Source organism: Sarcophilus harrisii, chromosome 3 (genome assembly GCF_902635505.1).
Source record: "Sarcophilus harrisii chromosome 3, mSarHar1.11, whole genome shotgun sequence".
In the NCBI taxonomy this organism is placed as follows: Eukaryota; Metazoa; Chordata; class Mammalia; order Dasyuromorphia; family Dasyuridae; genus Sarcophilus; species Sarcophilus harrisii.
This window is the reverse complement of record NC_045428.1, coordinates 424,182,294-424,206,802: the sequence shown is the minus strand read 5'-3', so window position 1 is coordinate 424,206,802 and position 24,509 is coordinate 424,182,294. Positions and strand designations below refer to the sequence as shown.

Below are 24,509 nucleotides of genomic sequence, written 5' to 3'. Positions count from 1 at the left end.
TAAATATTTCAGCTGACTTCCTCTGATTATTGTAATGGTGAGGAAACAATATCTCATTTTGATTTATCTTTTTTTGGGGGGGAGGTTCTCCCTTTCTTACTTATTTTTTACTTCGTTATATATACATGGGATTGTAGGCTATAGAGGTGTAGGAACATGTATCTGTAAAACATAAAGCTAAACATAGATTTCTTTTTCTATGACTAGCTGGAAGTAGACTTGATTTTTATAGAAAGAACACTGTACTCAGGATGATAAGAATCAGAATTTAAACTCATTACCTGACTCCAAATCCAGTGCTCTATGAAATTAAATCAACTTCCCACTAGTCATAGAAGAAGAAATGTCCTATGTTTGGCTTTATTCTTTATAGATATTTGTTCCATCCATCATTAGAATATATATGCTTGAGAGTAGGTTAATTCATTCTTCATACTTGAATCCTCAGCCACACATGATCGGCACATAGTAGGTGCTTAATATTTATTGATTGATTTATCTCAAATGTTATTGGGGATTAAAAATTCTCCCTGACCAACTTTTGGGACTTGGTTTTCATAGCACTGAACATTATTAATCATCCACTTTTGACTATTCTGCCCTCTTTTGACTTTAGGGACACTACTTTAAATTAAACAAAACAGTTATTAAATACCATCTGTGTATATGACGTACTGGAAATATGAATACAAAGAAAAGGAGCTCATATCCTACTATAATAATACTTGAATTGACTTATATCTTTTAATGCAATGTTTTCTAGGGTTCATTGTCTGTAGGTCTTATGTAGGTCTGTCTGTGCCAGTATTGTCTTCCACATTGTCAGCTTCCTTTGTTTAGCATTTATTCTGAAGAACATTTGATATCATGAGTAAATGCTTACTAATGGTATTTTGTTTCCCATATTGCTCATGATGGGTGATCATTTAGATTATTGGTTTGCTTATTTAGTTATTAGAAAACAAACTCAAGTGGTTCACTTCTCTATAGGAAAAGGGAAGAGACAACTCATGCCATCTGAAAACATCCAAAATGAATGTTTAAAGAACATCATAAAACATTCATAATGGTAAAATGAGGGTGACATCCTTTTATTACTGATAATGTCAAATCAGCTTACACAATTTAGCTAATATATGACATATACATATATAATATATAGCCACGAGCAATTTAAATAGAATGGGAGGGGGAAAAAATCTAAATAATGCTGGGCCTCAGGAGCCAAAATTTCCTGTCTTCACTTCTCTTAGATTCTCTTTTCTCTGGTTTGCCTGATTTGAATACCAGAATTTCAAAGCTCATTTGAATGAACCTAACAGTGTTTGTTTCCCTTCAGAGTTTAGGGTACTGCTAGTCTGGAAGTTCTGTGAGGACCATAAAGAATTAGTTTGAACTTCTTACTTTCATATTCAGCTAGCTATCCTTGTTTTAATGTTATAGCAGCAGTACCAATTAACATCCAATTAACCCCAATTAAGCATTTTCCCATGTAAGTATACACATACATATAGCTGAGTCACAAATTCTGCAGGTGTTGTTGGGTGGATGTATAAATTTAGAAGTAGCTGTGGAAAGTCCTTAATTAATAAACTATGATCTAATTCTTGATTAAAAAGAGGCCAAGGTTTTATTTTTCTTCCAGAGATAAACTTCATTATAATATAGCTAGTGGTTTCAATTGCATATGACACATTCAGCTAAGCCAGCCACATTTGGTCACTTTTAAGAGCTCTATATGTTTTTAAAAGTTATTTTAAATTTAATTTTTGAAATAAATTTTAATAAACAATAAATAAATAAAATAATTTAAAATAAAATTGTGAGTTCCAAATTTTCTCCTCCCTAAGATAATAAACAATTTGATATAGATTATATATGTGCAATCATGTAAAATACATTTTCATATTAGTCATATTAAGAGCACTATGTTTCTGAAACAGTGGTCAAAATAGATTTTTAAAAGTGTAGCCATAAGATCCAGCTTCATAAATGCTGTCTTCCCCATTTTCTCTTTATGAGAAAATCTCTGTATGAGTAGCCTATTCTCATGGCCATTTGTGTAGCAAATTAAGATTTCCCTATGTTTTATGAGAATTTTGTACTTGTCAAGGGCACTAAATTGACATCTCCTCCCACTCCCCAAACAAACAGAAACAAAACAAACCCAAAATATCCCAGGAGTGGTATCAGCATTGATTTCCCCAAACTATAAAGTTAGCTCAAATGCCTCAGAACTTAATGCCAAGGATCCATTCATTTTAAAATCTAAAAACTTCAAAATCTGTCTTTTCATGGTTAAGGTAAATTATACTTTGTCAATATGAATAAGTGCTAACTAAATTTATATAGTGAATCCAGAACATATGCCTGAGTAATAGAAATCTCATGCTGCTTTTTCATTCCCTCTTTTATCTCTTTCAGCAAAAAATAAATTTCAAGGACAGAAGTACCCTTAGCCAGTTTTTTTAAACATATAAATTAACTTTTTTTCAGTGAGCACAAATTTGCTTTCTTTCCCTCCTGCTTGTCTCCCAAACTAAAAACTTCAGTCACAAACATCTATAGTCAAGAAAAGCTAATTTCTGCATTGGCCATGTCTAGAAATGAAAATATAACAAAACAAAAAAAAATCATTTTTTCCATTGAGTCTTTCATCTCTCTATAAGGAGGTGGGTAACATGTTTTTAAGTGCTCATTAATTAGTTCTTTAAAATAATGGTTGGTTATTTTGTTGATCAGTGTTACTAAGTTTTTCCAGTTTTTTTTATGATTATAATGTTGTCTCTGTGTAAATTGTTCTCCTAACTTTGCTTATTTTACTTGTTTATCATCATGTAAATCTTCCCAGGCTTCTCTGACACTATCTCCTCCATCATTTCTTTTTCACGTTTCGCTCAGCTACTGAGATGCAGTTTTATTCAGTAGAAAATAATAGCCAACCAACCAACCAACCAAAAAAACCCTGGTAAATGACATCTTTATCTAATTAATAAAAAAATGAAAATTTTAAGAGCAATTTATTGAATTGAATATTTGCAATTCTTTGTAAAGAGATGGGTTCTGAACCACATAGACTCCATGTACTATTGCATGATGAGTTTTAGCTTATCATTTAAGAGGTGAAAATTTGAAAACATGGTTTAAATTATAGAGGAAATTGAAACATTTCTGAAATCAAAAGATTTATGATGAAAAATGGATAGTAAAGTTTTTGTCTTTATCAAATACATTTCAATATAAATGAATGGGTAGTAAAGTTTTTGTCTTTATCAAATACATTTTAATATGAATGAATTCAATTTGGTTATTATTTTGATTATCTCTTTGTGATAAAATCCATACATAAAAATATTGAAAATTGGTGGAAGTATACACAAAGAATAACTTTTCAAATATATTGTGAAAAGTGCACAGACTCTTTAGTTAGAGGAGCATGTTCACATGCCTCTCTGATGCTTACTCCCTAAATTACTTTGGCCAAATTTTTTAAAAAACCTTTCTGGCCCTTACTGTCTTAATCTATAAAGGGAATTGGATTAGATAGTCTCTCAGGTCCATTCCAACTCTGAATTTTATGCTGCTGTGATATAGGAGAGTCCTCAAACTCATCACATTTGAATATGGGAAATATCTAAACTGTTATTATGACTACTTGGGAACATTCTAATCTTCATCAACTGTTGTCTATCAGGAATAGTGGATATTTGTGGATTGTGAAATCACCAAAACAACAACAACATTGGCATTGAAGAAGGAAAACTTAAGCAACTACCTTCAAATTTAGCTTTAGAAGTATTTAATTAAATGAAAATAACTGATTTAACTCTTCATAAAAGACAATGAAAATATTGTTGCCTTTTTTACTTAAGTGATTGAAGATTTTCGGTCTCTCTATGCTTTATGCATGATGTATAAATTTCATTTATGCCTTCCTACAAATCCTTCAGAGAAGAACCATGTAATGGTCTGAGGACCCAACTTCTTGTATTATTTAAGGGATAACAATAGAGCTTTTGAGTCACTAAGTGGGAAATCCTTTTTTGGAGGGGGGGCAATTGGGGTTAAGTGACTTGCCCAGGATCACACAGCCAGGAAGTGTTAAGTGTCTGAGATCAGATTTGAACTCAGGTCCTCCTGAATTCAGGGCTGGTGCTCTATCCATTGCGCTACCTAGCTGCTCCAGAGAAGTACTTTTTAATGAAGATTTTTCTGTTTCTCATATGCAAAGAACCTAGATTATTAATATTTTATGCTAGACAAGTATGTATTTTCAGTGAATTCTGACACGTTGCAATTCCTCTACCTCATTGTTGATGGCCTTAATGAATGTTGCTAAAAGTTCCTTCAACTGGGATCCAGTCTCCTGATGGTGAAGCTCTCAGAATCTATTTATCTAGGTTGATTTTTTTATGACATATCAATGTTGAAGCTGTGTGGAGCAATGGGTAGAGCACTGGATTTGGAATCAGAAAGGCCTTGGTTCCATTCCTGCCTCAGCTACTGTGTGATCCTCAGCAAATCACTTAAGTTTCCCTGTGCCCTAATTTCTACAACTCTTAAAATGAAAGGGTTGGATTCTGTAAATCCTTTTGATACATAAATCTGTGATCTTGTGTTCAACATAGTGTACTTAAAATCTTACAACCTTGGTGACATTTGCCAGTGCTTGAACTTCATTGCCATAACCTCAAAAAATCTAGAGCAACCAAATTGTCATCAGAATAGGATTTAATCAGTAAAATAATGCTAACTTATGTTTAGCATAGTACTTGATAGCACTTTCATCATGACAACCCTCAAAAGTAAATAGTGCAAATGTTCCTTCTTCCAGTTTTCCATATGAGAAAGCATATTCATAACATAAATTCTCCTTTTAATACAGTATTAGGTGTAAGAGTCAGGACTGAAATATTTAATTTCTTTTTAAATTCAATGTTTATTCCTCTCCTTGAAAGTGGGAATTGTTTTGTTATTGGTACTTGTATCCTCAGTATGTAGCTTAGGGCCTGGCACAAAATAGACTGATTTCATCTGATTATGCAGAATATCTGCTATGGAAATTAGCATTTTAAAAGTCCTTTGCAATAATGTATTTATAAGAAAGTATGTTCAAAAAGTTATCTTAGAAAATGTCAGTTTTGAATTTCAGAAGAGAAACTTGAATCGTTGTGAATGTGAATAAAAACAAAGTTTAAAATTCTCCCAAGAATTGCTTTAAATTAAGTACATTTTGGAGTAGTGCTGAAATTCTCCAAATATTAGCCATTCAATTGAAGAAGATTTGGTATACATTAAAACTATTCATAATGATTAAAAAAAAAAAAACTAATGTTTTTTAAAGTTATGAGGTTTGCCTTTTCAGGTTCTGTTGCTTATCAATCAAAATAGTAGCTTCATTTGAGATTAGCTAGACAACCCTAAACAATAAGAGAATTCTTAAAGCTTTACATTCTTTTCCCCAAAACAACTTTATTTGATTCTCAGAAGAGAAGCATGTCATAATGATCAGAAGACTTGGTAGTAAACGTATGCTTTTAAAAGCTCAAAACATTCATTTTCTAGTTCTTAGGCATAAATTAAAAAAAATTAAAAACCAATTTAAGGAAGCATATTCTTATGCAATTTAAATTCCATTCATTTTATGGCATATATATATATATATATAAGTGTTAAGTGTCTGAGGCCAGATTTGAACTTAGGCCCTCCTGACTTCAGGGCTGGTGCTCTATCCACTGCACCACCTAGCTGCTCCTAGACAAAATTTTTAATTTAAAAATTAACAATTCATTTTTATTCTCTCCTCCCTTCTCCCATTATTGAAAAAAAGAATCATCAAAAACAAAACTCTTGTAATAAATATATGTATTTCAGCAAAACAAATTCTTGTGTTGTCTACATGCCAAACAAACAAACAAACTCCAATTTGGTTCAAGGGTCCAACATCACTTCTCTGTCAGGAGACCATTTTTGGTCCCTGCCCCTCAGTCCCTCTAGCATTTGCCCTTTTTCTTTTTTTTGAACTTTGCTAGTCAGACAGATGAGAAATTGTTTTGCTTTGTAAGTTCTCTTCTTAGTGGTGATTTATAACATTTTCTTCAAATGGTTATTTATAGCTTAGATTTCTTCCTCTGAAAGCTTTGTCTTTATGTCTTTTGACCATTTAATCAATCAGGGAACGGTTTCTAAGGTACAATCACTAAAAAGCATACTTCAAAGACTTTGAGAACTCAAGAAAAAGTAACAAAGTATTGTTGACAAAGAAGTCAACAACTCCTATTTCCAACTTACTTCTGACTCTTTTCTCTCATAACCTGTCAGTAACCAAGTCTTATCAATTATAATTTTTCATTATGTCTTGTATATAGTTTTCCCAACCTAGTAGCAGGAATGTCATTATCATCAAACTTGTCTGTTTAATAGCATGTTTAAAGAGTTCTATCTTCACTCCCTATCTGATCCCATCTGCCCTTTATAAAATTGTCAGATGTATCTTATTTGTGATTAGGTATCAGCATGTCTTTCTCTCCAGCTGTTGTCACTGGGTCCCTCTTGCCTACCTAGGGAAGTTCATACTCTTTTACCTGATGCTCAAGGTACTCTACAACATAGCACATCTCACATTTTTATCATTGTCTCATTTGGCATTGGCCAGATATCACTACTCACTGTCACCTAGGGAAGCCATGGTATTCTCTCATGTTCACTCTTTTTGTTCTTGACTATGTATTCATGGAATGTCCTCCACTTCTCTTCTTTCCGTGTGCATTCTCCCATCATTAAAGTACCCTACTCCCCCTTCTACCCCAAGAGATCTACTTCAAGAAGTCAAGTCTTCCTTTGGACCCTGATTTAGTAATGACTCTTACAGTCAAACTTCTTCTAGTATTTCCCTTGCAGGTATTGTGTAATATTGTATAGTATAGTTATTTATGTTTGTGAACTTTCAAAACTATAAAGACTGTGTCTTATCCAGACTTTCCCTTTCTCTAGTACTTTGTACAGTAATATTCTAATAGTAGGTGACTGATAAATGTTTGTTGTATTTATTATTGACAGTATCTTTAGTTCCCTCAAATAAGGCATAGAAAATATTAACCTATTATATATATGTATGTGTATGTATGTATATATATATATATATACATATATAAAAAAACCACTGACTTTTTTGATCATATGATTTTAAAAAGTGTTCAATCAGAATATTTTAGTATTAGAACAAAGAAATAATTGTGTTTTCAGCTGAATTTCCTCACATTTTATGATAGAGATTTTTTAGTGCCAGCTATCTTAATTTATACTGAAGGATACTGAGGTTCAGAGAGATTCCATAGTTCTCTCAAGGTCAGACAACTAGTGTGTCTCTCAGGTGGCTAGTTGAGGGCTAGTGTGCTCACCAGTATACTGTGTTTTAGTAATTCACTAAATGGACGAAGCCTCAGTCAAACTGATATGTGTTGAAGATCTTGGCTTAAAAAAGCCAAGATCTCTCACTGTATCCAGGGCCATTTCCAGTCATCTCGATCTATATCTTGCCACTGGATCCAGGTGGCTCTGGAGGGGAAAGTGAGGCAAGTGACCTTGCCCAGCCTCCTTCACTTAAATTCAGTTAACTTGCATGTCAGGTTATCTCATTCCTGATGTCATGGTCCTCTTCAAGAATGAGGACAAACAGCAGCAAACTTTGGGCAGGTCATTCAGTTCAGCAAACACTGATTGAACTCCTATGATCACAGTTCACAAAGATAAAAATATGACATATAATGCTTGTCCCCAGGAAGGACATAATTCAAACAGATAAGTAAATATGAGATAATTTGAGTAGGGAGATGACATTGACAGCCATAAAGATGCAGTCTGGTAGTCTAATAATAATAATGATGGCTAATGTGTGTGACCCTGGGTGAGTAACTTAACCCTATTTGTCTCAGTTTTCTTATCTGCAACATGAGCTGGGGAAGAAAATGATAAACCATTCCCATGTCTTTGCCATGAAAACCCTAAATGGGGTCACATGGAGTCAAACACGATTGAAGGGACTGAATAAAAGCATGTATATGTGCCAGGTTCTGTGCTAAGTACTTTATAATTATTATTTCATTTGGTCCTCATAGCAATTTTTGATGGAAGTTGCTATTATTAATCCCATTCTATAGATGGCTAAACTGTGACTGACAGAGGCTGAATAATTTGTCCAAAATCGCCCAGCTGGTAAATATCCAAGGCTGGATTCAAGTTTTTCTGACCCCAGGGCTCTATCTGCCACACCACCAAAGATTAGGAGAATCTAAGTTCTTCCCCAATCACAATACTTAAAACAGAGTTGGGTATTGTGGACAGAGAAGTTGCCTGGGAATTGATTTAAGTATTGGGATACATAGGAGCTTTGTTGACTCTGGATAGGTCACAGCTCTTTTAGACTAGCAAGTGTGGGACAGATACTTACCTGAATTAGTAAAGGAAGTTCCTCACAGAGAGCTTCCTAAATGGTTAAAAATCAAGGGTCTGGATCCCTCCTCCCTGATACCCCACTTCCAAAATGAAAAAATGAAAATAATTGATTGATGTATTTGTCCCATTTTTTGGAAAATGATGGGGTGTGTGTGTGTGTGTGGTATATTTCTGTTAATAGTGTTTAGAGGTTCTTATTTATTACATTAATGGCCTAGTGTTCTGCACCTGATAGTGGCCTAGTGATCATCCTGGTTCTCAAAGTCCCTACCAGTAGAGTAACCTACCCATATTCTACTCATGTGGGAAGGCTTGAAGTTCATGCTGGGTGATGGATTGTTAGTCTATTATCTAGTACCAGTCTGAAGATTACCCACCAGGTAATGATTTGGAGCTGGAAAGTCATTTACTTAGATATGGAAATATTGGAATTAACATTAGAGAAAGTAATATCCAAACCAGTGAAATGACATCATTTGAAGGAAGAAATAGGTAAATAGGAATAAGAATGAGAATGAGTTTTATGGCTAGTGGACTAGCTTTAGTCATGAAAATAGGACTAAAATTGTTTTGTGTAAGATCTTTTTAAGTTGTAAGAATTAGAACTTGTACTTTACAATCATACAAGCTTAGATTTAAAGCTGGAAGGGACCTAAGAGACCATCTAGTCCAGGGATTCTTAATCTGGGCTCACCGGATTTCTCCCTAACAAGGGATCTATGAATTTGGATAGTAAAATAAAAAATTCACCTTTATTTCCACTGACTTTCAACAAAAACTAAGCATTTCTTTCATTTATTGAAGAAGAGGCTATAGACTTTACCAGGCTGCTAAAGCAGTCTGATACAGATGAGTGGTTAAGAATTTCTAGTTTAGTCCAATCTTTGTATATTAGAGCTGAGGAAACTGAGGCACAGATAGTGTCCTGTCCAAGGTCATGTAGGTGTCAGAAAGCAGAAGCAGACTCTGAATCCAGATCCTCTTACTGTAAATCTGGACCTTTTACTACTACCCTCTTATTATTTGCATCTGATTTCTTTGTGATATCAGCCACATATTTTACATGAGTGAGTTTAGAGATGGTAAATAATCATTGAATAATTTAAGTTCATTCCACAGAACTTCATGCAGTTATTTTACCCTTGGGCAGGTAATGATGGTAATGATTCTATCTGATCTTACATGGAATTTAATTGATTCAGAATAAGAATTTTTGCCATAGAGATGCTAACAGCAGGAAGTTGTATGTGCCTGTGAAAAATAATTAAGTCTCCAAGTGAGAATTGATCTGTCAATGTTTTAAAAGGAAAAAAAAATAGTGATATGTTGATGCTCTTGCCTTGAGATTGTATTTCTTTCAATAATTTAAAAAAAATCTCATGTACTATATAAATTTTCAATTATATTCTATCCTGATAATACTGTTAGAAATCAAAATGGTAATCACAGTAGAACTCTAGCCTTATAAAACCTAAAAATATCTCCAAAGCATTTGGGAACAAATTTGATGAAGAAAGTAAAAATTATTTGGAAGGGAAAAAATTAGCAGTGACTATTAAGGTAAAATGTTTAATTTTTGTGTCTCTCCTTACTAAACATTTTATAGAATAAATAGAGGCTAGATATGCTCTGTAATTACCAATCATCTTTGAAATACTAAAAACTTTGTAACAAACGGAAGATTGGGAGAAATAAATACAAAGAACTTTTTTTTTGGTTTTTGGGAAGAAAACACACTTTTAAATAAGGACTTTAGAAACATCTAGTTCAATTTTCTTCATTGCTTATTTTTATAGATTAGAAAACTGAGGCCACATCTTCCCTGAAGTCACGATAGAAGTAGGATTCATACACCTTGTGATTTCATATGCTACTTCAAGTACTAACTTTGACTTTATCTGAACTTTATGAATGATAATAATAACTTGAATGTAACTTGTAAGGGTTTATAGAGTACTTCTGCCATAACCATCACCGTTTTCTGAGCACCAGATAAGTAAAGTCATTTGTCCAGTGATGTGGGAGAAAAGTGGGAGAACTATAGCTCAAAACTTGATCTCTTGTCTCTAGGTATTGTGATCTTTCCATTATACCAAGCTGCCTTGTGAATAGTAAATGAGCATAGCAAATTTTCCCTAAATTTTAATTTCCATCATTAATCAGCTTATACTTCTAGAATTGACATGTATATTAGCTTTTCTGACCTGCATCATTGTATGTGTAGAGTACGTAGGTCACTGTGGCAGTTTTCTTGATTGACATAAATAATAGTAAAGAATGGTTGATCTTTGATGTAGTTAGATTTATTGTGGATAAATAATGGGAGTCATAGAAATAGAATGCTGCCTCTGATTTTGTTGAGGAGAAAGATTTTATGGTATAAAACATGAAAATTCTTTTTAATGGGAGATTTAAAATCTGTCAAGAAAGACATTGTAGTTTCATATTAGAATAATATTGGTTTTCACCTCTATTTTATAAAAGATGAAAAACACTCCAAAGTAGTGTATTCATATTTATTTTGAATTATTTGGTATTTTTTCACATCTTCCAGAAGTTCCTGGATTTGTGGTAAAGACTCATTTTATATAACATCCACAAGTAAATGTGGCAGAACTTTCCATAAAGAGGCTATTAGAAAGATGTACTAGAGTCTGCATGGACTAGTGTGATACAGTGAGCTCTTGATATGTGATCAGGCGAGAAACCCCAGGGTTTAAATTATGCTAATGATTATACCTGTGTGATCTTGGGGAAATCATTTGACCTTTCTGAGTATCAGTTTCCTTATCTATAAAGGAAGAGACAATACTGATATCTATGTCATAGGGTTGTTATCATGATTAATGAGTTAATGTATTAATGAAATTTGTAAATCAATTTCCAAGACTTTGGGTTTTCTAAGTGTCAGTTGTCCTCCTCCTCCTCCTCATTCAGAGTGTTTACTGAAGAGTAATAGAGCCGGGTTTTTTTCTTTTTAAAGCTCCAGAATGTTGTTGTTGTTTTGAATCAGACTAGTAGAACACAATACCTTCAGAGGTCACTACTTTGAAAGGGATAGAGTTCTTTTACATATATAATTTCTGTTATATCTATTTTCAAATCATTCTTAATTGAGCTTTCAAGATCACACTAGTCATGTATGTAGTTAGTTATATTGGAATATGTATAGTAGCTATCTGTGAGCTTTTTGAGAGCAAGGGCTGTTTTTTGCCCTTCAATCAATTGATAAACATTTATTAAGTGCCTACTGTGTACCAAGCACTGGGGATACAAAAAAGATTCAGAAGGCAACTCTTGACCTCAAGGAGTTCATCGTCTAATAGGAAAGAGTGCTTGCAAACAAATATAACAAAGCCAATATACAGTGTAGGAAATAATTAACAGAAGAAAGGCACTAGAGTACTCCACACAATACCTGACACATAGTAGGGCCTTTAATAAATGCTTGATTAGCTGACTTACAGTAAATTTATACACACACATATATACATGCTTGCTATATATATGTGTGTATGTGTATACACATACATGTAATCATATAATATGAGATGGATGTGCATACTGCTATACTAAAATTTGATGTGTGTGTGTGTGTGTGTGTGTGTGTGTGAGAGAGAGAGAGAGAGAGAGAGAGAGAGAGAATGAATTAAATAGACATGTTGTAAAATGGATCCTGCAAGGAGCACTGGCGGTGGAGTCAGGGAGTCAGGAACCTTAAGCTCTATCAGAGTCTACAACTGATTAGTTTGGTCAGAGTTGTTTATCTTCTTAGAATCTCTTTTCCTTATCTACAAAACTCAGGGATTTGATCCTTAAATACAGCTTAGTTCATAACAAACAAAGATTGCTTCTCATTTTTGCCAACTGACTCTTTGTTAGGACTGTTTTCATATTATCTCTGGTGTTGATGTGTGATATTTATCCTTATGAATGTGAGAGGATATGTCATTCTTCACAGCTTAAATATTTTTCTGTTTCTTTTGTGTTCTCTGCAGGAAAGATTTCAAGTAAAGAATCCTCCTCACACATACATCCAGAAGCTAAAAGGCTATCTGGATCCAGCAGTAACCAGAAAGGTAAGATGAATTTGATTGCTTTTTATGGTATGTCCTCAAAGCAGAGAGAATCCTTTTGTATTTGAAGAGACTTTCCTTCCTTAAACACTAATCCTCTGCTAGATCCTTCAGGAAACACAGCCTTTGAAACTGAAAAAAAATGAGAAGGGAGCAAAGAGAAAAGAAGTCACTTCCCTTGACAATCCCTATCACCTTAGTAGTTTGACTTTTGGGGGATATTAAGTGGAGAAGGAAGGAAGCTGGGCAGAAGGTCTATTCAGTTATTACCATTTGCTCCCATTACAGTGTACAAAGGGCAGAGCCCGAAGGTGTAACAAAACATGAGAAAAGTGTGCCTAAGAGAAAGGAAAGATGTTTGTCATGAATTGGTATACTTCCAGAGACCTTGAAAATTACTGGAGCTTTGTCAGCCCAGCTGTGTATTCATATCCTGTGTTGCTGCTTTTAACAGCCTCTTCCTCCCTCAAGAAGGTGAGGGGAGAATGGCTGATTCCATTCTCAACTCATTCTTTCTTTTCAAACAAGCTCTGCTTTGTTGCAGCCACACAATTGGTTTAGGCAGATGCCTTGTGGTAAAATATGTAGCCTGGCACAGCCCTTGGGGCCTTGAATCAATCCCTGGCTGTCTCAGGGCAAAGCTGGCCTCCATCAAGATGGGCAAAAGGGCTTTACACCAGATAACGTTTGTTTTCCTGTTGACCTACTGCCCCTCCTTTTTGTCAAGGCTGCAATGAAAATATCTTCAGCTACAGTCCCTCTGTTGTTGCTACATGTGAACCAGGAGGGAAAATAAGAGGAAAACTTCACTTGTTAGTTATTGGCTGTTGTTTCTGTGGGTTATTGTTCTTGTGCTTTTTAATGGGGGAAAAAAAGATATTTAATGAGAAGAGACTTTGCTCCCTTCTAAATTTTTTCTGAAATTTTATTTTGAGAATCACTTATGATTAGTAAGGAGAGGGGAAAAAAACTGAGTGCATTTTAATGTCATTGAGAGTTTTTAATATACTAATTCTGTTTTTAAAAGACTCCTGGCAGAGGGCCCTTCCCTCTAAGAGAATACATTCCGAGGCAGCTCAGTGCATGACCACTGACTTTGTGGATAGATTGCTAGATCTGGATTCAAGAAAGCCTATTCAAATATAGCCTTATACATTTTCTGATTCTTTGTCCTCTGTTTGCCTCAATTTCCTCAGCTGTGAAATATGGCTCATAATAGTATCTAATTCCCAGGGCTGTTGTGAGAAACAAATGAAGAAAATATTTGTAAAGCATTTAGCCCAATACCTGACCCACAGTAGGCACTATATAAATGCTAGCTATTTGATGTCATGGCATGGGTATCACCCATTCAGTAATATAGCTCAAGAATGTGGAGCTGAATTGGTTCATTAAATGACTGGAGTTATCCATGTGAATACTGCTCAGTTCTTAAATTGATGAGTGATGGTTTTGTTTTGCTCCCTTCCCTAATTTAGTTTTCCAGCTTCTGTCATGGTGCTGCATGAATTCAGACAATTATAAGAGTTTAAGGTTACAAATATTTTAAATAATAACAACTTTGAAAGACTGAAGAGCTCCAATAATTGTACCAACTAGCCATGAACACTGATGAGGAAGCATGCTGCCCAATTCCTGGTGATGAGACAGTTGATAGTAGGTGTAGTAGGACTAATACATTTTTAGATACTACTAATTAAATTCAAATTAGTATTATTTGACCATACTTATTTGTTACTAAAAAAAAAGACTTTTGTTGGGAAGGGAAGTAGGGGTAGTGATACGAATAGAAAAAAAGGAAGAAATGAGCAACAGGGAAGCATTAAACATGTAGAAGAAGTCAAAAGGAAGTCTCAGAAGGAGCTGTAGACAGGCAAGGCAAGGCAAGGCAAGAGTGAGTTTGCCTTTTAAAACTCATTTTTTAAAATGAATTACATGTTAATACAAATTGAATAAGGCCACAAATAACACACATATTGTCACAGTCCAGTTTTTCTGCTGACAGTTTTCAGTAGCATTTTCTTAAAACTGGACATTTAAAAATATGTTGCAAACATCACCAAAATTGTAATACACCAGGATGGACTGTTTTGTGACCAGTATCTGGAACTGAGCAAGATGCCAAGTGTCTGTATGTAAAACTGAACCTCATCCTCCTAGAAGCCTTGATTGTAATCTTCCCAAGGTTATAACTGGATGCTCAGAGGCCTTGGATCAGAGTAATTCAAATCTCAAAACTAATAATTCAGTGGTTTACAAATTGCACAAAGTAAAAACATTTGTATACCCTTGCAACATTTGAATCGAAAACCCATTAAGGAGCACTTGGCTCCTTACCCAGAACCATCACAGGGAGGAAGAAACTGGGAGGGGTGGGGTTATCCCATCTGGTTCCCAGCCTCATCATGGGACACTCCTTGGGATTGTTGCTTCCTGCCTGTACTGTAAAACAAAACATAGCAAACAAAACAAAAAACAAACTTTTCCTCTCTAACAAATAAAATCCAGAAGTCAACAACAAAGAGAGTTTGTTTCAGCTAGCCTTTGCTCCTGAGTTTACCTCCTTGGATAGTATCTGTTCATCCTGAAATGCTTTGTGGCTATTGGTCTGTGTTACATTTTCCCTGTTCATTAATTCAGTGAAAAAAAAAATTAAATAGACATTGAATCGAACCTCCCTGGTTTTAGAAAGATTTCTGTCAGGCTCTGGCAGCAAGGGACACTCAGTTCCACACAACCTAATTGTAATGCCTAAAGCCAAGAAAGAAGGAGATTTTGTTTGAATAAGGCATGGTTTGCAGTTAAAATGAGTTTAAGATTCTCAGCTGTTTTATAAGAGAAGGGAAAAAAAAGAAAAAGATTTCAAACCAGGGCTTTAAATCCCAGCCAGACAGTCTCTGCTGAGCTGCCTCCATTTAACTGTCCTTGGAGTCACAGAATATTTCATTCATTAATCTTTGGTTCAAATCAGATAGAAGATACTTAATTCTCTTTAGGAAAAAAAAAAGTGTCCAAGCAAGTTTTGTTTGGATATTCTTCTGTAATTTATTTTGATGGCTTAAAATGAAAGCAGAGAAGGAAGAGGCCAAATTAAATATCTCAGTGACCAGAATTTGCCAAGCCAGCTTCACCATGCACTAGGCAGTTGTCTGTACACTGAGGTTTGTGCTGATGTCTGGCACCAAAAAAAGACCACAAACCGCAAACCAGCAAAGTCTGGTTCTCTAAGGGCAGCTGCAGTTTTAGGGGTTGTGAAATAAAACCTGTTATCTCTGTCCTCCAAAACCTTGCATTTTGCCACAAAAGAATCCCAGTGATGGAGGGATTTGTGCCTCCCAACCCCAAGACATAATTCATACTCTTATATTCTTTTGTGCCTTTTACTATTTGTCACTTAAGCATTTTGAATTTTGCTAAAAAGAATGATCTATAGAAATGGAAGACATTGTTATTCGGCATTTATTTAATGAACAAGTGACTCCTGAGGTTGACTTGGTTTGGATGAAGACTGGAAGCAGAATACAGAGAACTCACTCAATCATTAAACACTTACTAGGTACCTACTAAATGCTGTGTACGGTTTTATGCTGGGGATAATCATCCCCTTCTCCCCCCTAAAAAAAATTCCTTCTCTCAAGGGGCTTATATTCCGGTAGTAGAAGGGGAGGGTGAAATAATTGTTTATGGATAAGTAAATGTTATATATACATAAAAGTTATATACCATACTGAGAAATACAAAGTGATTTCTTAGGAGACTACTAATAAAGGAAGAATATAGAAAGGGGGCACAACAGATTTATAAATGAATAAATGCAAAATATATAAAATAATAATATAAAAGTTTTTCTGCAGTTAAGAAATAAGAAGTAGGGGATGAGGAAATGTCTTATGTATCTGATGTTACTTGAGATATCTCTAAAATAGGCACTTTTTTTTTTAATCTTCAATAGTATTTTATTTTTGCAAATATATTATAAAGATAGTTTTCAACATTAATTTTTGTAAAACTTTGCGTTCTAAATTTTTCTCCCTTCCTCCTTTGCTTCCCCCCTCTACAACAGCAAGCAAGATTAAACACATATAAGCTTTTAAAACATATTTCCATATTTATCATGTTGTGTAAGAAAAATAAGACCAAAAGGAGAAAAAAAATGAGGAAAAAAACACAATTAAGTAAACAAAAAAAAGTGAAAATACTGTGCTCTGATCCACATTTAGTCTTCATTGCTCTTTCTCTGGATGCATTTGTCATTTTCTATCCCAAGTCTATTGGAATTGTCTTGAATGACTGCATTGTTGAGAAGAACCAAGTCCATCACAGTTTATCATCAAATAGTCGTGTTGTTACTATGTACAATATAGAATAGGTATACTTAATATGGGGTCTGCAAACTTGTTTCAATAACTGTATTTCAGTATAATTGATTTCATTAGTAATCCTTTATATTTTTATGCATTTTTCTGAAATGCATATTTCATTTTTCTGAAATGAGGGCCATAGGCTTTACTAGTTCTCCAGAAGGATCTATGACTTAAAGGATCTATGACTCCAGGTCAGTGGATTCACTGGATTAGCATTAAAAGACAATACACATGGAGCAGCAAGTTGGTGCAGTGGTTAGAGCACCAACTCTGAAGTCAGGAGGACCTGAGTTCAAATCTAGTCTCAGATACTTAACACTTCCTGGCTGTGTGACCTTGGTCAAGTCACTTAACCCCAATTGCCTCAGGGGGAAAAAAAGGCAATACACAGATCCATTAAGGCGCCTAAATAAGCATGGAGTCTGGAGGTGAGATGTCAAGTACTGGGAACAAGTGAACTACTTTGTCTGGATTATAGAGTAAGGAAAAGTAATGTGTGATTCACCCAGAAAATTGGAGCTAGACTATGAAGGGCTTATATAACAAAGAGGAGTTTATCTTTTCTTAGAAGCAAAAAGAAGTCATCAAAGCCTCTTGAGTAAGGCACTTAGATGATTAGAATGGTAGTTTAGTAATATCAGTTTTCTCAGCTTTTCATTTACCGACAATTCCTACCCAGCACCCCCCAAGTTTTGTTTGTAAGATTGACTGGTTTATACCAAAATACCAGCAACAATAACAGCAAGTCAGCATTCATGCATGCATTTATGTATGTATGTGTAAAAAGTGCTAGTGACCTTCCATTACGCCTTAGGAGAAAAGGTAAAAGCACAGACAAGAATATAGCACAGTAAATAATTTCGTGAGGGATTATGTGGTATAGACTATATAGTCTAGAAGACAAGGAGCTTAGTAAGCACTAGCATTAATGAGGGACTTCATGAAGGAGGTGAGATTTGAACTAGTCCCTGAAGGATGAGTAAAGCTTTGGATGGTATAAGGGAAGAGTGGAGGATATTCCAAGCAGGAATGAACTAGAGTGGAGAAAAGCAATAAGATCGGAACATTGATGAGCCTGACCTAACTAGAAAGACTTTAATTATATATTCAGAATTAGGAAAAATTTGCATATAAATACAACTTTTTTCTTTTTGATTAACTCTTTTAGGTAATTTATTCTTTCATATCTTCCATTTTTGTCATTACTAATTTTTTTTTAGTTAAAGTGTATAAACACATACATACTTGCATATATACACATATAGCACCCTGAATCCATCACCTCTTTGTCATGAGATGGGAATAGCATGCTTCATCATCAGTCCTTTGGAATCATAGGTTATAGTAGTACAGAACTTACATAGGGTCAGATTATTGTGGGCCTTGAAACTACTTATTTCTTGAAAATAAATATTAGGATTCCCCTTTATCTTGACATTTCCTGTAAAGACAAAAATAAAATTAAGATGCTTACTTATTGAAAGATTGGTATAGTTGGCTCTTTGCATAAAATGAAAGATAAGAAAACCCACTTTAGAAGTGGTAGTCCTTTTCATATTTCATCAGTTTTCTTACAATCAATCCACAATTATGACAGTCTGCATAATTTATATAAGTTGTTTCTTGAGGGTTTTTGTTGTTGTTGTTCTTGAATTGTAGAAATTTAGGAGACGAGTGCAAGAATCTACACAAGTGCTAAGAGAACTGGAAATTTCTTTAAGAACAAATCATATTGGGTAAGTGTTATGTTTTAACTCTATAGCTTTGAGTCCTTCCTGTGATGAATCTTCACTATGTAAAAATGATACTATCAATTCTAAGAAATGAAATAGTTTCCTTTCTGGTCATTCCAAATAAAAATAGCTGTGGTGAGTGCTTCAACAGTTTATTTTAGGGAAATGAGCTTTTCTCTTGTTCCTTGTAAAAGTATCGAGAAGAAGCCAGGTTAGTAGTCCTTGATTCAATAATTGAAGGCAATCATCTTGACTCCTCAAAATCCCTTGTTAGGGTGCTGTGAATAAAGTCAACTCAAAACAAGTTAGGTTAAAGGTGAGTATGTCATCTAACTTGTGCTGAAATGTAGTAGAAGTCCCAAATCTGAACACTGATTTATCTCAAAACTTTACTGGATCTTCAGCCTGGTTGTAGATGACATATACCTCTTTCTGCTGTACTACCCCTTTTCTTTTGTTGGAATCCTAGGATGATGAGAACAAAACTGGTAGGTACACTGTGTTCCTGCTGGTGCTTATAAACTAAATAAAACAATCAGATCCTACCCTACAGTTACATCAAAATAGTGATCCATCCCTAAAGAAGGTTTAGAGATCCTGAGCTAAACAACATATGAAATTTTTACCATATAACAGCATAGTTGCCTTCTTCTAGTAGATAGATTATACTTACTTTTTCCTGGAATATATTGACTGACATAAGTAAGACTCTGGGTCTTAGATGTAGCATGATATAATTGGAAGAGTAGTGACGTAGACATTAGGAGTTCGAAGCCTGGTTCAGCCTCCTGAAATCTCTAGCTTGGTAATATGAGTTGACTTTGGCAGAATGTAAGTTTATTTTAAAAAAAATGTATTTTAATTAGATTTTCTCTGAGGTCCCATCCAGCCCCAGAATTCTATAATTCTGTATTATTATATTTATTGTTTAAAGTGAAATTTTTGTTGGAGATTTATAGCTTTACCTTCTTCTCCCAAACCTTAATGCCTCTCCTCCTCTCTGTGAAAACAGAAGTTTCAGTTTTTCACACTTGTATTTTTCTTAATCAAACTAAGGTCAGTTTAAACCTTCATGTGCCTCAGTTTTCTCATGTGTAAAATGAAGGACTAGTATTCTCTGACCTCAGAAGTCCTTCTTAGTACTTAAGTTTTGAGTCTATGAAATTACAAGTAGCTTAACTAAACAGACATTTTAAAAGATAGATCTTAATAGTAAGTCTCTTTTAACTATCTCCCTGAAAGATGAGGGGCTATTTTAAAGCAATGGAGCAAAAGTTTAAAAAAAAAAAAAAAAAAAAAAAGCTTTTCTCTTCAGTGTGTTATCTGCTTAGCTGTTCAGAAGCCTGGCTGAACCTAGCTTAGACTTCCTGTGCATTCACCTCTATCCTGAGAACCAAAAAGGAATGGAAGGACATTCATGCCCTAAGTTCTTTCTCTGAACAGGAATGAGATATCCTGGGCTGAGGAACAAGGATGAGACATGTTTCTGTGATGATAGTAGCAGTGAGTTGATGTGTCCAATAGTCTAAATTCAGGGAATTCATATGATTTTTGCTATTTGTGGATTAGGATCAGCAATTCACTGTGAGGGCTAAAACTGAGAAGTTGGCATCTTTCCTTGACAAAGTATGATGAAGTAAGTTGAGTTCAGGATTTCCACAAAATGTCAGAATGCATTTTTCAAACATTGCTAAAATGAAATTAAATTGGCCATCACATACCAAGGCAAAATCATCATTTCTAATGCAGAATTAGCAGAATGGAATATGCTCTGGTTAGAATGAGGCTGGACCAATCTGCAAGCAATTGGTATAGTTGGTTATTCAAAATTCAGGAAGTACAGACTTTGTCCAATGTATACCTTTGCAATTTTCCCTCCCTCTTCAGCCATGTGAAATAATCTCCAAAGTCCTAAAATGTAATTGGCTATGTCCAAACAAATGCAGGGATATCTATATAAAAAGTTGGACGGGCATACTATGACTTAAGCATTTAACTTTCCAATTGGACCAGACCAGGTAGAACTTGAAATTGGATGTCTAATTTGGAAGGTTAAAGTTTTTTTTAAAAATTGCCTCCATTTTCAGCATCGTTACCTAGCTTGTTGGCATAGGGGTTGGCTATACTTGAGACCTCTAAGTATTTGCATTCTACAGGAAAAAAAAAATGCCTTCCCTCAAAAAATTTCCAGAATCAAGAAAACTGTCAGCTGCTTTAAAGTTGCAGGTAGCATTACTCTTTTAGAGTAGACCTTCTTAATCAGTTATATCATACATGCCTGAGAGAGTGTGTTCCCCAAAAAGGAAATCAAAAGCCAGCTTTCTAGGATACTTGTTTTGGAATATTTATTATTGATATAGAAAATTTGTACCCTTCTGTATAACGTCCTGGGTGTGAGTTATGAAGACTTGGATATAGATTCTGCCTTTTGACATTTGACTAGATATGATTCCCTGGACAAGACACTAAACCTATATGTATATGTCTCAAGCGGCTTGCCTGTATTTATCTGGCAGACCATTTAACATGTTTCTTCTGTTAAATAAATTCCCAACATTGACAAAATCAGAGATCTTTTAGTATTTCTGATATACTTTAAACTCACAAAGAGGGAAGATTTTTGAGGTTGTTGATATGAGACTTTGGAAGATAACACCTCTAAATGGCAGATTTTTTTTTTTTTTTTTTTTTAAAGAAAAGATTCCTTTGGTGACTGTATGTAAACCTAAGATTCTACATCTCAGGGATTAGGAAGGGTTTGATTCTTAAGAAAATAAATCAATTTCCCTTTTGATTAATTACATTGATAGAAGTTGAGCTAGAAATAATGCTAGTCTCTTTTGTTTAGGGCCAAGGAATAGTAGAGAAGAAAGGGGATTCTAACCTGAAAGCATTTGATGTATCTTGAAATATACCTGAACCAAACCAAAAAGCGTTACAAGAAAGCTTTGCAGTATTCATTTATTTATTTTTGATTAGATAAAAAGGAAAATTCTTTGCTTTATTGCTTTCTTACCTAGCCTTAATCACTAAATGGGTAGTTTTCTCAGTCAGACTCAGACCTGTTAAAATCTTAGCTTAAAAAGACCAAAGTTTCCCATTTCATTCAGGGCCATCTCTAGTTGTTTTGATCTATATCTTGCCACTAGACCCAAATGGCTCTGGAAGGGAGAGTGAGGCAGGTGACTTTGGAAAGCCTTCCCTCACTGAAATCCAATTCACTTGCATGTCATGGCATCTGTTTCTTGATGTCATGGTCCTTTTTGAGAATGAAGGACAAGCAACCACCATCTTGGTGTGAGTATAAATAAGTAAATACAATGATGCAATTATCGTGATGATGTAATATCTAACTTTCATAAAATACTTAAAATTTTTCAGAGATCTTTAGCTATATTATTTCATTTCATCTTCTCAACAATCCTGTTAGGGTTCCACTCACCCATTCGTTGTGATTTTCAATTCTTTTATTTGTTGCTTTCCCCTATTTTTATGTAAGTTCCTTGAGGGCAGAGACTTTTGTGGGGCACTTATATGCCCACCAGTTAGAACCATGGCTGGCAGAGAGGAAGTATTTAATAACTTTTTTGTTGCCTGCTTGACATTTTACAGATGAGATAACTAAGGCAGAGATCGATGAAGTGATTTGCCCAGGATCAGAAGCTATTAAATGTCTGAGACAGGATTTGAAATCCCAGTCTTTTTAATTCCAAACCCTGCCCTATCTATTGATTAGGCCACTTTGCTGTTTCATATGATTTTTTCCATTGTAGTGTTGAAATTAATCTTTCCCCAGGGAAAATTTTTTTTTAAGTAGTTGTATGTAAAAACAAATGAGAGAAATTCATTTTATAGGAACTTGGGTTAAAGATTGAGGAAGTTCTCACATTACTTTCTGGCTTCTCTTCCCTATTTAGAGCACACAGCTGGAGCCAGGGTAAAAGAGGGAAAAGAAGAGGAATAAGCATTTTATAATGTTTACTATATGCCAGGCACTATTCTAAGCACTTTTACAAATATTATCTCATTCAGTTCCCTCAACAATGGTAGTATTTTCTTCATTTTACATTTGAAGAAACTGAGGCAAACAGAGGTTGACTTGACTAGGGAGACATAGCTAGTAAGTGTCCAAGGCTGAATTTGAATTCTAGTCCTCCTGACTTCAAGTCCAGAGCTCTACGTACTGTGTTGTAGGGAGATCAAGCAAGCAGCTGCAGGGGGACATGGCCAACTGAAAACAAGCCCAAGATGTTAACCATTGAACCTGTTCCAGCCTTCTGTGACAGACAGAAGCCATAAATGAGAGCCGTAGTTGAAATGGAGGAATGAGGTAGAGGAATATCCAATGTTGGCCACTAGTATGGTAATACTATTAACACTGGCCCACGACTTTTCAACAATCTCAGTTTCCATTGGTGCCTGTAGAGTCTTGGACGAAGGTGAATTTGTTCTGAAGAAAAATATGACCACAATTTGATTTTAGCTCTGTGCTTTCCTAGCTGGGTCACAGAGAGAGCAACTTAGAAATGCTGGCCTACACACCATGCAGAAACAATGATTAGTAGCTGTTGTACTCAGCTCCTGTTCCTATTTTTTAATTCTCCTTTTCCCATTCTCTTTTTCCTCATATCTCCCTGGCAATTCATCTTTTAGTTGGGACATGCCCAAATGCAAATTTATGACATAAGATAATTGCCCTGAAGCCGGGAGGTATTGCGTAAATAATGTGTCTCATCAGAACCAGGAATAATTCTACTTTCCAAAATATGTAATTGCCTAATTTGAATCTTTTTGTAAAGGAAGATGTATAGGAAAATGTGTGGAACATACACAGTGGTTGGAAAAAAAAAAAGAAGGAATTAGTTGTTGCAAGAACCCTGATTTTATGGCTAAGTCATTTACATGATTATTTACATATTTCAGAACTTCAAGGTTGTATGATTTCATCCATGTGGTTATGACTCCACCACTGTGGATGACAGCTCCTCCACCCACCAAGCCTTACTAGACACTTAATGAATTGCTTTGGCTAAAGAAAATGGATCACTTGGTGGCCAACTCTGTGATGAAGAGCTTCTCTGAACTTAGTCTGGCTGTTCTTTAGAAACAGACCTGCAACTTGGTAGAACCTGTCTGAACTTGATCCCCTCTGGCATAGCCTAAGAAAACCTCCTCTTTCCCTACCCTGAGTTACCATGAAGAATTAGAATAGGACGTTTGTGGAGGAGTGACCATTTACCTTGATTGCAAAAAGGAGGTTTCCTCTCCTCATATATTTATATTCAATAAAGTAATATGACTGTTTGATGCCTTTCTTCCTTCCACCCTCCCTACTCCCTTATTCTCTCTTCTCTCCCTCTTTCCTCCCTCCTTTCCTTCCTTTTCCCCTCCCCCCAACAGGTCTTCTTAAACTTTTTCCACTCAAGACCCCTTTTCACTCCCAAATTTTTTACTTCACACCAGATATATAGGTATATAAAAAGATTAAAACAAATTTTAAACTTATGAGATATATGTGCTTATTTATTTTTATATAAAGAATTAAATCTTGGAGGAATGTTGTTGCCCAATTTTTACCTCCTCCCCATTCAGTATATAAGGTCACAACACATGGTTTTAGAAGCTTTGCTTTAGTCTAGCTGCATTTTCATCGAAGTGGATTCTCTTTCCTACTATTCAAATTCTAACCCATTCACACTTTTTGAAACTGTGTGAGTTTTATCTGTGTCCTCTCCAAATTTTCCATAGGAGGTCCAGCCTTTCGACATGTTTTGAGTATTAGTTCAGTATGAACATTGTCCATATTTCACATTAAAATCGGATAGGAATTTTAATCTGATTCAGGGAATATTCAGAGTTGAGGTGCATGTGGCCCAAGGGTC

At 35.0% G+C, this 24,509-nt stretch overlaps 1 protein-coding gene across 7 annotated transcripts in view; it reads left to right on the top strand.

Moving 5' to 3' along the window:
• FMNL2 (formin like 2) overlaps positions 1-24,509 on the top strand; it is a 350,157-nt gene that overhangs the window by 216,296 nt on the left and 109,352 nt on the right. For all 7 annotated transcript variants that reach the window (XM_031960660.1, XM_031960659.1, XM_031960661.1 and 4 more), the window contains exons 3-4: positions 12,453-12,533; positions 18,554-18,630. In XM_031960660.1, coding sequence (XP_031816520.1) covers positions 12,453-12,533; positions 18,554-18,630 — 158 coding nt within the window. The remainder of the gene's footprint in view (positions 1-12,452; positions 12,534-18,553; positions 18,631-24,509) is intronic.